The sequence below is a fragment of the Labrus mixtus genome, chromosome 9 (assembly GCF_963584025.1).
Source record: "Labrus mixtus chromosome 9, fLabMix1.1, whole genome shotgun sequence".
Taxonomy (NCBI): Eukaryota; Metazoa; Chordata; class Actinopteri; order Labriformes; family Labridae; genus Labrus; species Labrus mixtus.
The window spans coordinates 7,895,475-7,909,099 of record NC_083620.1 but is presented as its reverse complement, the minus strand read 5'-3'; the positions used below and the strand labels follow the sequence as shown (position 1 = coordinate 7,909,099).

General features: G+C 42.0%; 2 protein-coding genes across 2 annotated transcripts; both read right to left on the bottom strand.

Moving 5' to 3' along the window:
- Positions 1 to 111: 111 nt before the first annotated feature.
- LOC132979842 (T-box transcription factor TBX1-like) lies at positions 112 to 4,333 on the bottom strand. Its single transcript, XM_061045689.1, has 7 exons — positions 4,069 to 4,333; positions 3,858 to 3,959; positions 3,474 to 3,645; positions 3,166 to 3,321; positions 2,994 to 3,061; positions 2,136 to 2,248; positions 112 to 897 (listed from the first exon to the last, which is right to left on the bottom strand). Exons 1-7 carry the CDS (start codon positions 4,266 to 4,268, stop codon positions 713 to 715), a joined length of 996 nt encoding a protein of 331 aa, XP_060901672.1. The 5' UTR covers positions 4,269 to 4,333; the 3' UTR covers positions 112 to 712.
- Positions 4,334 to 6,337: 2,004 nt separating this feature from the next.
- Positions 6,338 to 7,936, bottom strand: apoa1b (apolipoprotein A-Ib). The gene is made up of 3 exons (XM_061045670.1): positions 7,777 to 7,936; positions 7,484 to 7,619; positions 6,338 to 7,318 (listed from the first exon to the last, which is right to left on the bottom strand). The coding sequence occupies exons 1-3, from the start codon at positions 7,817 to 7,819 to the stop codon at positions 6,715 to 6,717; spliced, it is 783 nt and encodes a 260-aa protein (XP_060901653.1). The 5' UTR covers positions 7,820 to 7,936; the 3' UTR covers positions 6,338 to 6,714.
- Between the last annotated feature and the right edge of the window lie 5,689 nt (positions 7,937 to 13,625).

Sequence of the window (13,625 nt, the reverse complement as noted above, 5' to 3'; positions counted from 1 at the left end):
AAGGCCCGCCTTTAATAGAGTAGAATAAATCTCTAGTGTTTTAACAGCAAAGTCATTAAGTGCTGTCAGATGACAGCACTCACTGACAGCACTTTTCTAACGTCGTTGTAAATTTGCACATTTTGAGCCCCTGCTGTACTGCAGTTTAAAGTTTGTCAGCCCTTAGGGGCCCCCTATTGGTTTGGGGCCCCCGCAGTTGCCTTGCCTTGCCTGTTGACTAGCAGCGCCTCTGCCTATGTGTGGTGTGTGTAAAGGAATTATAAATGATGTGTTTTACTTTGAAGGCAAAATCGCTGTTGTCTCATGACTCTTGAAGCACGATCACACAGCAGCATTCTGGGTAATGTATTTTCCATCCTTGTGTAACTTCTGGAATCAAGGGATCACATACTGTTTAATCAGAGTCATTGCTAGGTCCTTTAATCCAGTGTGCATGGTGCTTATTTGGGATATAAGACAAGACGAGGCGTAATAAAGTGTATTGGCATGCAATGTTGTACTCTGGTGCGACCTCTTTTTGTATGCTTTGGTTTATCTTATAGTACATGGAGTCGATGCAGCTTCTTTGTCATATTGCTAAGGACATAGTTTGATGGAGCACCTCAACAATCCCAATTTAATCATTTTGTAACAGTCATATTTTTTGTACATTTCTTGTAACACCCAGATTAATGGTGTGAAAGATAAATAATGTCACTTTGCTCTTCTTTCTTTACAGCAGTCCGCCTCTCTCTTGTGATGATCCTGCACATTCCCAGTAGTTAGAAATAGGGAGAAAGGAAGCCGGTGTTAATATACTCTCCCCATCTTTTCTCTCCATGCTGAGTCCCACCGAGTCTTTGAAGTGATGTAACAGTCCACACTGCTCCTCCAGCAACAGGGCTGGGTCCTCCGCTCCTGAGGAAGCAAGTGAACACAGATTGAAAGGTACCAGTTGCTTAGATACGATGTTATTATATCCTCTAGCTTAGTGATTCCATAAGTGTGGCCCGCACCACCTAGAGGTGACCCGTGGTTATGACAGGGAGGGCCAACAAGGCTAAATAAAAAATGCACATTGTTTTGCACTGCTCGGAAAGCATGTCAGAACTTGTGAGAGGACTTCCAGGTTAGCGTAAGGCTGACAATGAATCTACAGCAGATGTCACAACTACTAAAACAAAGATACATTAAAATGAGGCTTTATTTTGGCATTGAAAAAATCGTGGTGGACTTCCTGTAGACATTATGTTAAGAGGCTTTTTTGTAGGTATTGGCATTGTTAACATGCTAAAGATTCAAGTGCATATAGATGAAACCGTAGCGATGGGCTGAATTTTAGAAAATTTCAAGGGGGGAGCCTCTTAGTCATTTTGCCTTGCACTTCTACGGAAACACATACGTAAATTTCACGCACTCCTGATCTTGGTGCAAAATTTTGTGAGTTTTTGTGCATGTTAAAGCCCCCAAACAAGCGATTCATTCCTTCGCATTTGTTTAGGGGTATGACTGCTTGCAGTGGTACTGTGAGAAAAGCTGCTGTAGCACCAGCGGAGAGGCTAAAGTACAGCGATCTCTAACCTGATTTTTAGCTTATGCACTTCCTGCCATGGACCCTCTACAGATCTAGGGCCCCTATAGGTAACTTCCTGGTTGCCCTAATGGTTAATCCGGCCTTGCCCCCATGCTGCATCAGTGGCCTTTTGATTATGTTTGATATAAGTTTTATTTGTTTGTTTTTTTCTCCAGACAAATAGCTGCTACACTTCCTCTTTAAAATCTGCTTGCTAGTCGATTGATTTGCTGTGGATGTGTATGGTGAGGAGTGGGGGGTGCCTTGAAAATATTTCCATCAGGCAGAAAACGTTTGGGAACCCCTGCTCTAGCTATCAAAACTAATCAAATGAACCACTAAGCGTGCATCTACCTGTGTATTTTAGATTATTTTATTCTACCCGGCTGCTTGTATGAGACATGTATCAGCAAATAGATCCAAAAGATTTACGTCAAAAAGAAAAGAAAATTATGAATGTAGAAATTGCAGAAATTGTGAATGTAGATGTAGTATTACTTTGTTACAAAAAGGGGAAACCTAATCATGATACTGTTTTTGTTTCACTCGACCTAAACTGTTAAGAAGAAGAAAAAAAACTCACTGGATGATGAAGTGTCTGACCCCTTTCTTCTCTGCTCTCCATGTTTGGCACTGAGGTGCTCAGCTCTGCCCTCTGGTGGGCACCATGCTGCCAGGAGTCCAGAATGACCAACCCTACACACACACACACACACACACACATACATATGTATAAAAGTGTCTTTACACACAAACACATACATGCACACTCCCATATTTCACCTCAGTGTCATCATACATGACACACAGCCTGCCTCTTGTGAACAATCTTTGAATACAAAGGTCGATTAGCTAACAGCGAGGCTGCTTCCTTATCACAGTGTGCCAGCTGATAACATGCACTGATAAAAGATACACTCATGATATCGACTGAACTTGGACTGAAGAACAAAAAGAGATGTTAACAAACACTATTTGATCAAGTGGAAGTACAGATACTTCTGTAAAAGAGTTTTTTTTTAAACTGGTAAAACTTATTTACTTAAGTAGAAGTTGGACATTTTTCGGATCGTGTTTTCACCTACTGCAAACCAAACTCTGGTGCTAGTTTGTTTTTTGTTCTGCACCAGAGTTTGTTTTAGCATTAGCACCAAACTAAACGAACTACAGTTTCCATTAAAGCGCACCAGAGTTTGTTTAAAACGGAAATAAAGAAGAACATGTGGATGTTAGGGATGGAGTAAAATAATCGGACGCTGTGAGGACAGATTTAGCCTCTTATTGATGCGTCAAGTAGTTGGACGTATTCACAGAAATCAAGAGGGCGAAATAAAAATATTTTGAGAAAAGAAAATCCAAGTAAAGTAAAAATAAACCACCACTGTACTTAAGTGCAGAAACAAAGTACTCATGCCTCTTCTAATGACTGATAGACACTTACCGGTCCTGAGTGTCTGTAGTCCTGAAGCCTTTAGCAAATGGGTTGCTAGCAATTTTGAGCTGGGTGATCTAGCAGGAAAGAGGGAGAAAGAGTTGTAGAACAAGAACGACATACGTTGAGAAAAAAACCGGGGTGATGTTTACTTTAAGCATCGTTATTCTGGGTTACATACCCGGTGGTTTTGATAGGCAGTGACGGCCATAAAGCGTGTCTCTGGAAAGGAGAAGGAGCAGAAGTTCCTGTATGCATTCAAGTGACTGTTGGGAGCAGGATCCACATACACCACATGGAAGCGCGGCTGATAGCGATGCATGGAGTTCAATATCATCTGGCAAGAAAGAAATCAGAAAAAAATGTATAACCGGTAATTAAAAGAACTATTTTATATATATTATTTTTTTTTTATAGATGATGTGCCCTTTTTTTTCCTGTCTCAACAGTAAAAAGTAAGTAGGATATGTGTAGAAGACATCGACTGACATGCCCGTTATCGTCCAGCAAGTTGTTGGTGAGCTTGAGTGTGTCGAAGGATACAGTCTGCTTCATCCACTGGGCTCCGCAGGCAGGCGAGTCTGGGTGGAAATGCATCCTGCTTGGGGCTACCACATCCGCTCGCCCTGCCACCATCCAGGAGGAGCTGTGGAAAGCATATCTGATACACACACACACACGCAAACATGTTTCAAATGTGTCAAACTGTACAGGTAAGGTAAGGTAGGATAAATCTTTCAGAGGAGTAACAAAGCAACGGATAAAGCGGAGATGGAAATTCTATAAAACATCACAAACAGGCTTAAAAGTAATTGAGTATTATAAACTTTCATTACATACTGAACACCTCTCTCCTCTCTCTGTTTGTCTCACCTGTATCTTTTATTATCAACAGGGATGAAGTCCATGAGGAGGACGTATTCAGCAGCAGGATCCATCCCAGAGATTTGCACCTGGAACGTAGGAAACATCCTCCTGCGATATGTTCACAGTCAAATACACAAATCACTTTTGATCAGAGGGTGTCGGTAAAAGAGGACAAACTGAAAAGTGCAGAAGAAGGTGATAAAGTGTTAAGCCTTGCCTTCCAGCTTTTGTAACAATCATCTCTGTGCTAAGCTGGTCGAACTGCTGCCAAAGTGTGTGCATCTCGAGCTGAACTCGGACACCACTGACTTGGAGGGCCTTGGCGTCGCACACTGACCCTCCGTTTGCACAGCAGGACATGGATAGCTCACAGCTCTGGGACAGCTGCGGACCTAGAGAGTGTGTTAAAAAGTGCATGGGAGGAGAGATAAGTGGTGAGTTTTTGATTTAGTCCCATTTTGGATCAGTCTTTTCTCTGTTGATTTCACACAGGACGGATGAAAACAACAGCCTCTTACCGTTCATAATTTAAATATCTGCAAGAGGAATTGTATGCTTTGTCAGTTCCTCTGATCCTTCTCTTCACTTCGGTCTCTTCTGACGACAAGCAGCAACCCCGCTCACTCCTTCGAACCCCTGTTGAGGACAAAATTCTCTCTCCAATGCTTGGATAGATGTACATCCAAATTGTCTGAGCGCCTGTGTGCAGGAGCGGGCTTCTTTTATACACCATGAGTCTCTCACAGGGGACCTCCATACCTGCCTCATCCATTACAATACCCATGGTGCCACTGACATGCACTAATCACAAGAGCTGCCCCAAGAACTGTGAATACAAGAACGTTCACACACACACAGACACACACACACACAGACACACACACACACACACACACACACACACACACACACACAAAGCCCGTCTAAGGCATCTGGAAATCCCTGCTTGCATTCCCTTTTGTCTAATATAGCCTGAAGCCTTACGTGGAGGTCGTCTTGACCAATCAGTACGACATTAATAACATCCTAATCAGCCTGGTGTTACTGGGTGTGGACAGATTAAGACAACAGCAAACTGCTTTTATTATTCATGGGCAATTTTCCTTTCAGGCAAAGTTTCAACACCGTACTAATTAAGAGTCAGTTACTCCCCACCGCTGACTGAAGCTTGTGTATCTATTATGGTTCATAGAAATGGCAGCATGCAAACATATTTATGAATATTAAAGACATCATACTGCGTCAGGACTCCTGCTTTTATTTCCAGTGTTGTCGTTTCTTTCAATGCTGTGAGGTCTTAAGGTGTCCTCTTCTCGCTTCGCAAGCTTTCACAAGACGTGAATGAAACGATAGGCCTTTATGTTTGTGACAAATCAAAGATGTGTGATTAAAGTGTAAGCATTCAGTGGTTTGCTTGTGTGGCCTCATGTGGCGCTCTGATGAGGCCGTGTTGAAGGGTACTATAGCCTGAGGGATCAAAAGCAGAAAAGAGGACTTTTTCCCGTATAAAAAACACCAAATCTTGAGTTCGTCAATAGACCAGTTCACATCCTGGTTCAGGTCATTAATCACAGCCTTCAGGACCACAAGAAGAAAAACACTCACATGTCATTGGGTGTCTCTCTTAAGTAGAACTGATTGTATTAATATTTCTCTTTTCTAATTGACCTTGTGATCAATGATGACCCCCTTAAAGCGTCGTCGCTGAGATATAACAGTCTAATAAAGCTAAAGGTGTACTGTGATAGTCCTGAGATGTTTAGTGGTAAGCTTTGTCACCCCCATTTAAAATTTCAAGTAGACACATTATCCCCCTTTTCCACCTTTTCAAACAGTCCCCTGTGGTCTAAATGAAACATCTGTGCTGTGCTTTGGTCAAAATATAACATGAATCAAGCACCAGAGGAGGTTTGTGACCCTGTATAAACCAGCTCTCTCAGAAAGCTCCGTTTTGGTGTGTGTGTCTCTTTAAATGTAATGAGCCCCCCCTGAGTTTTCCCGGTAGACATCACTCCTCTGTAGCGAGAATAAAAATGGTGGACCTGTGCAAAAAGTTTTGTTCTAGGCTGGGGGTGGAGTCCATGGGTGGAGATACCAGAGGAGGGGAGGGGATTTTTTTTTTTACCCCACTGTGACGTCACAAGGAGAGCAAATTTCAAATGGAACATTTTTCTCTGTGTTGTAAGACTTATGCAGACCACAAACAAAGGACTGGATGGGTTTATTTCACATTTTGTGTGTCAGTAGACACTCAGGTTACCCAAATATATGTTCAAAAACAATGTAGAAGTGGATTTTTCATAATATGTCCCCTTTAATATTGTTTCATATGGACTTGAGATTAGAGCTACATGGATGTAAAGCAGTGGATTGCAGGCTGTTTTTGATTGTGATGGACGATATTGTATTTCAGTGCTGACTGCGTAGCGAAAAAGACAAATCACATGATACACAAAAACCTTTCAAATTAGAGTCAGAGATTATAGTTGTATTTAACAGTCAGATGTTTATTGATCTGTTTTTCATCAGACAAGCATCATTACACAGAGGTTCAGGTACTTGGTTGTAATTCACATACATTTCCTACACAAAATGTGAGCAATATGCCACAGCATGCACAGAGTGAAGCATGTGTGAGTACATGTACGTGTCTAGTTGAGCCTGCATGTGCACCCAAAACTGTTGCCTGGTAGAGAGAGCAAGAGTCTCGCCATTTTGTTGCAAAGCGTTGCATCAGTTAGGCTTTGGCGTCACCGGGGAGGTCTCCGTGAGGAAAGTTGGAATGGAGAGGAAGGTGGAAGGGATCTTCAGAAAGACGAGGAGTGGGAGGGGAGGTTGGTTGCAGGAACATGGGACAGAGGCTTTATGCCTTTGATATGGTACTAGCGATGGTCTCCATGATTTCGTTCAGCTTGACAGTGATCTCTTGGGCCAGTGGTGTGACCTTTGTGTTCAGGGCAGCCATATCTTCCTGGGTGATGCTACGCAACTGTGTGATAACATCTCCAATCTTATCCTTGTATTCTTCGACGTAGGGATCAGCAATGCCCTTAGCACCCTCCACCCATTCAGTAACCTTGGCACGCACAGCTTCCACAATGGGGATCATGGCGACCTTGGTCTCCTCCACATTGGTCTCAATTTTCTGTTTGAGATCGGGAAGCAGTGGCTCCAGCTTGGTCTTAAGCATTTCCAATCCAGTGTTGTGCATGGTGGAGTATTCTTGGAGGGTGGGGCCGAGCAGGGTTTTGTAGTCTTCCAGGTGTTTGTTGACAATTGTTTCCAGATTGGAGCGGAGAGGCACAAGCTCAAGCTTCAGGGCCTCAACATCAGCATTGATCTTTCCACGGAAGTCGGCGGTGCCTTCAAAGACGGTTCCGACAACAGTGTCGGTCATGGGGGCAACAGCACCCTGAGCCGCCTTGATCTGTGTGTGAAGGTTATCCACACGCTCGACCAGCTTAGCCCTGAGAGAGGGCGGGGGGGGGGGAGCAGAACCATATTAGCATTAAAAAAAATAAACACATTAATATGTAATTGATGACACCTTTATGGGGAAAAAATAAATCAGTAACCCTGGAAATATTAATGACAGGAAGAGGGACTGGCTGAGGAGAATGGCATGGACTTACTTGAGAGAAGGATCGTCGATCTGTTCCAGGGCTTTCACGGTACTGTCCTTCAACTGGGTCAAGTACACATCCATGACGGCCCTCGCGGTTGCCAGATATTGAGATGCATCGTCAGGCAGGGAGGCAGCCTGCGAGCCTGAGGAGGAAAGGAGATGAAAGGTAAGAAGGACAAATAAGCAAAAGGAGGAGCATGGAAAGCGTAATGTGCTCCAAGATAAATTAAGTGTATTTTTGAACTATGAGCAATGTAGGTGCATGCAGGTAAAGAATTAACCAGTGCATTCAGTACTCACCGACGGCGAACACAAGGGTGAGAGCGAGAGCGACAAATTTCATGACGACGGTCTGGAGAGGAGAAAGGGTTAAAAGTTATTTAACTTTTCAATAAAATACAATCACTCCACATTCAAAAGGAGTACATTTTTAAATACACGACCAGTACATCTCGAACCCTCCACCCTAAGCAGTTTGATAGCCAGATAAGTCAAAGTAAGCACTCGGCTAATGCTGCACTCTCATCCCTGAATTAGTCCAAATTAGTTCTCACTAAACATATGGCCGCCTACTCAAAGAAGCTGTAATCTGCGTGGATCAGGGCCAGTTACAGATTGAAGAGACAGCTCGAGCAGATTAGCTCTGGATTTCTACAAAATCCTGATCAAGGTTTTAAAGTAAACCTCGGTCAAAGAATCAGACGTCCACCTCTCTGATCTCAAAGGCAATCTCAATCTGAAGGAAGTTCAGTTTTGGAGCTCTTAAAATGTTGATAAGTGCTAAAATATCCCTGCAAGCTAAACATCTTTAACTCAAACTTGCAATTGAATAAAGTTAAACACATCAGGTACAAAGAAGTTACCAGAATTCACAACCTGATCAAGACTACAGAGCTGACTCTAGAAGTCAAACATATTTAAAAAAAAATCTTCCCAAGTTTTTTCTGTTCAAGCTACTTTTCAGCGCAAGTTGCAAGTTTCAGAGAAGCTGCTTGTCTTACCTGTTGGAGCTCTTGATGAGACTGATGAACTTCAGCTAGAGCAGAGTTTTTATAGTGCCAGAGCGAGGGATGAGTCAATGGGGGGAGGAGAAGTGTCTCCGTGGAGGTGGACCTCACCCCCCAACCGTCTCCCTCATCATGGGGACTGGGCTGTGAGTTCAATGGTCACCTGCTGGGAGCCAGCACACACACACACACACACACACACACACACACACACACACACACACACACATTTTCAGTGCCATATAATGCATTGTGGCTTTTTACAGAGGATCAAACATGAACTAATAGAAGTATCTGATTTAATCTACCTTAATTTAGGAAATATTTGTGAGTAGAATTTGGCATTCGTAGCTCTCAGGGCGTGACCTCTCCTGCCATGTGAATTAATGAAATTTAGATTAAAAACCAAAAAAAAAGTTAACGTGGAGAGAGGGAGATGTAGACCCTTAAAGTAGGCATGAATGTAAAGGACAAGATACATATCTAAAGTTTTTGTATCACACATATAGGGGTCAGACACAGTGAGATAAAGATAGATAAAAAGGGATTAAAGAAGGAAATCAGTTCTGAAGAAGCTGCCTGACTCAAAGTTTTTGGTTATCTTGCAGGACTCTGCTTTGATCTCTTTTTTAAATTAAATCCGAGTGGAAACACTTAAGACAAAAGTCCCCCCCATCCTCTCTGTGGTTTTCTGAAGCTACCATTTGTTACTGAGGAGCATGTGGGGGAAAGCAAAGCATCATTATGAAGAATCTCAGAGTTGCCAAAAGGCTCTTCAAAGACAAAAAGGAAGACCGTCTTTCATTCTTTTCTTTTTTGCCTTTTTTGCGATGAACCATTGAATCAGACAATGAGTGTGTGTGTGTTTGCATACGATGAAGCATCCACTCATAATCAGACCGACCAACATTAATCCCATGTTATCTCAGTTCACGAATAAGAAAGTTTGTGGTTGGTGAGTGAGCGATGATTAATAGTTTAAAGAGTGGGTCGTGTGTGTGTCTGTGTGTTTGTGCCATGCTGTTGTTTGTTTTCCTATCAACCAGTGGACTTTGTCGCTCGGCGTTGTGCAACGTGAGGACTAGGAACAATCAATGCATGAAAAGTGACTCTTTATTTATGCACGGAAAGAACTTTTTTTTTTAATCCACACGAATGAAAAAGAAATGAACAGAGTGAAAGAAGTCAAAGGTGAAATATTCACTTTCAAGAAGCAGAAACTCTTAGAAGTTTTACTTTTACATGTCAGTACAGCAAACACTCTCAGTCACGCCTTTTAAAGCTGCCTTCATTAGATCGGACAGTTGAAGAGAGACAGGAAATGTTAGGAGGAGAGAGCGGGGGATGACGTGCAGCGAAGGGCCGAGGTCGGATTCAAACCCACGGTTGCTGCAACAAGGACTGTTTCCTCTGTTCATGGGGCTTAAAATCCCCAAAACCACTAGGCTATCCTGCACCCCTTCAGTCACACGTTTAACATTTAATTAATTATTGGCGATAGGGTTAGATTTTGATGATTTTACACGGTCATGACTGGAGCATGAAAGAAAGATGTCGCCTTCCCTGTATCAGCAATATTAAATAATCTGCAGGGAAAGTTGGTCTTCAAGTACAGACATGTATTAGGTGCAAGGTTAATCATTGTCAGGGTTGATCAGTGGCGATCAATTCAAACCGACTGGTCTCTGTTGCTCGCATGACATTTGCTCCAGTAGCCCAAATATAGCGCAAATTTCTTCAAATACCATACCATATCAAATTCTTGTTCAGTCAGCCTTGCTCTGAGCGGTTACATTATTAATCATTTTCTCATCATCTAGAGCCGTGTGGTCCCCAAACTATGGTGTCTCATGAGCTCACACACCCCAAACACACACAGCTTTTTGCTTCAAGTTAATTGATTTCATTCATGTAATAGTTGTGCTACTGTGTTTTATTTGATGTATTTATTGAGTGCACATTCATCAACACAATGTTTGAGTTTTATTTGAAAGGTTAAGTAGTTCTCACAATCTCTGATCCCTTTTAAACTAAATTCAGTTCTACTCCTCGGTACATTACAGTCTCCTCTAGTTTGTGCTGCTCTGGTATTTATCTGGTATTTATGGTGTTGCAAGTAAACATTCATGGTAGACCACATTTAGGCATTTTGTGTTTATTATTGTGGACAGAGGAAGAAAGGCTTGGAGGACATTTCCGCATAGACGAACAGACAGAGACTCTGCAGGTTTCTTGTTTTGGTTTTGACCCACATTAGACTGTAGTGTTGTAGTCAAGACCACACTAATCGAGACCGAGACAGGACCAAGACATTTAGGGGTCGAGACCAAGGCAGGGTGAGACCGAGACAAGATCATAAATATCAGTAAAAAATCATCATCATGTGTGCAGGGGACGTGTTACTCACTTAAACGGTAACAGCCGTAACCAGGGGATAAAAATCAAATAAAGAATGAATTGAAGTTATTTGTTGTTTTAGAAATCACAGTAATGACGTGGTGGTCCCGATTGAACAGCTGCATTTATTAAACAAAACATTTTGTACATTTTGTGTTTTTTTATTTTTGTACATTTTGTGTTTTTTATTTTTTATATTTTTTAATTCTATTTTATATATTGTAATAGCTTCTTCTACCGTATTATTTAAGTTGTTGCTAGTTCTGCCTTATTTCCTTGTTAATTGTTTAGCACCAATACACCAAGTCAAATTCCTTGTATGTGTAAATGTACTATGTAATAAAACCCGATTCTGATTCTGACTCTGAAGAAGAGTTCTGTCCGTCAGGAGAATTAAACACCACGACAATCCAATCCTCCCTCTCTGATGGTCTCAGTAAATCTCTGCAGATATTCCTGTGAGTGTTTAAAAGCTAAATCTTCCTGAAAAAAAGCTTCCTCTTTTTCCATTTTCCCTTGTTATTCATCATTCGACACTCTGGGCTCTGTCTTTAATCACCCTCTCTGCATGTCTGTGGTCTCGGGGCCGAGCTCAGCTTGATGATGCTGTGAGGACAAAGAGGTGTCAAAGTTGTCACCTTAACAAGCCTCATCAACGCCTCCGAGGCCTCCAACGCCAGACCGATGTTATCAGCTCCGGCCATTTGTCTGACACCAATGAGTAAAGTAAAGCAGACAGATTAAAGGGGAACATTTGCAAATGTGTGTGTCTGAAAGAAGGGGTTCATTCAGTCAGACATGCTGCCTGAAGTTTTGAGCAGGGGTTCAAAAAGAAACTGTGGGAAATTTTAGAGGTAAAATTTGTAATTTCCTGGACTAAACAAAAAGTCTGGATAATTCTCCTTTTTTAATATGTTTGAGAGAGACCCAACGTAGTCACCTAGTATGAGCGAGCAGAGGCAGGAAGAAAACTTCCTTTAAAAACATATGAACCCTCTGAAATAAAAAAAAACTGTCAGAGCTGCACCAGAAGAAACTCCGGGTGTAGCCCGAGTTAAAAATTCAGCTGTTTGCATTCACAAATACAGCTCCTCCTGGAAGGGTTAAAAGAGTTGTACTTACTCTCTGATGTACGTCTATCCTTTGGATAAAAGCGTCTGCTAAGTGAGTTGTAACATTGTAACATTGTAACATTGTAACATTAAAACTTTGTTTCATTCAGTTTCTTTGTTCCATCATGCTTTGTGACGTCTGAGGTCCAAACTGCACAATGTTTCTTGAAATAAATTTGAAATGTCTCGATTTTTCATGAAGGAGGTGTTGGAGGGTCCTGAGGCTTGACCAGTTTTGAACCACTGCACTAGACTACAGCGCAGTGGTGATGAGTGCAAAAGATGCTGAATGATGTCATTATGTAACAGATCATTTACAGCAGCGTGCATTGATTGATGTCCGATGAGGAGGACAACAATATTTACATGATTAATAAGTGAAGTGAGAACTCTTTATTTTTGTCTCGTTGCATGCACACCAGGAACAGTAAGTAGCGGGACAGATCCCATCATGAGGCCCCTTCTCAACATGCAATCAGTGTACAGTTGTCTTTAGGGCTTTTGCCCTGGCCCCCGAGATAAGAGCTTTCACGTATCAGCTGCTCTGAGCTCATCTGACCAGGAGTGAAAGAGGCCGTGTCAGAAGAATTACCTCTTATCTGGCACAGCAACCTTTGAGACTGCTTGCATCGCACCACGTTGATTCAGCATCCACAAGGAGACGTTTCTAGATTACTGCCATCGTTAACTGTTATCAACACGAACTCAGGACTCCACGCTGGCAAGGGAGGTTGCTGAGGTTGCATGTTTTGTAATACTGCGAGGGCAAATGAGCACTGACTAATGACTTTGAGCGTCTTTATAACAACATGAACAAAATGTTCAAAGTTGAGAGAAGAAGGGATGACTGCACGAAAGGTTTTAATTCATCACAACGTTTCCATTCCTTCAGGTGATACGTTTCCAGTCGAACAGTTGTGATTAATTCAAACTTTATGTGGCATTAGAGCACCGACGTGATGTGCTTATAACTTTCCCCTTTTTTAAAGAAAGAAAAAAGTTATCCTTCAGGATGCTAAAAGTATGGATTTTTTTAAGGGTTTATTTTTGGTAAATGGTAAATGGACTTGAGCTTGTATAGCGCTTTACAAGTTTTCGGACTACTCCAAGAGCTTTTTACATTGAGGTCACACCTACACATTCACACACTGATGGTAGAGGCTGTTATGTAAAGTAACCATCAGAACTACAGTAACTAATCTACTCCTGAGACAAGACCTAAAGATTGCCTGTTGGACAAAGCAACAGAGTCTTCTATTCAACATTATATTGAGAATACTTACCTTTCTATCAATGCTATGTATAGTTCAACAGAATCACAATCTGAACTAAAGAGTGGAGAAGAACATACTGGGGAACAGAAAACAGAATGCGGCATCTTAATTACGTGCATGGAGATTGAATCGGTCTCGTGCAGACAGTCTATGGTCGTGCAGCGATCACAGGGAATAAATGTCACCACCCCGTCCTACTCGCTCCAGGTGAATTCTCCTGATTATATCCTGCTGCGTTCTCACATCAGCTCTCTCAGGCTTTCTGCGGAAGAATTACTAGGAGGCTGGCAGGAGAAACTCTGGATAAATTCAGAATAAAAAATGTGGCTGTTGCGAAATCTTTTCAGGTGTTTTTTGCA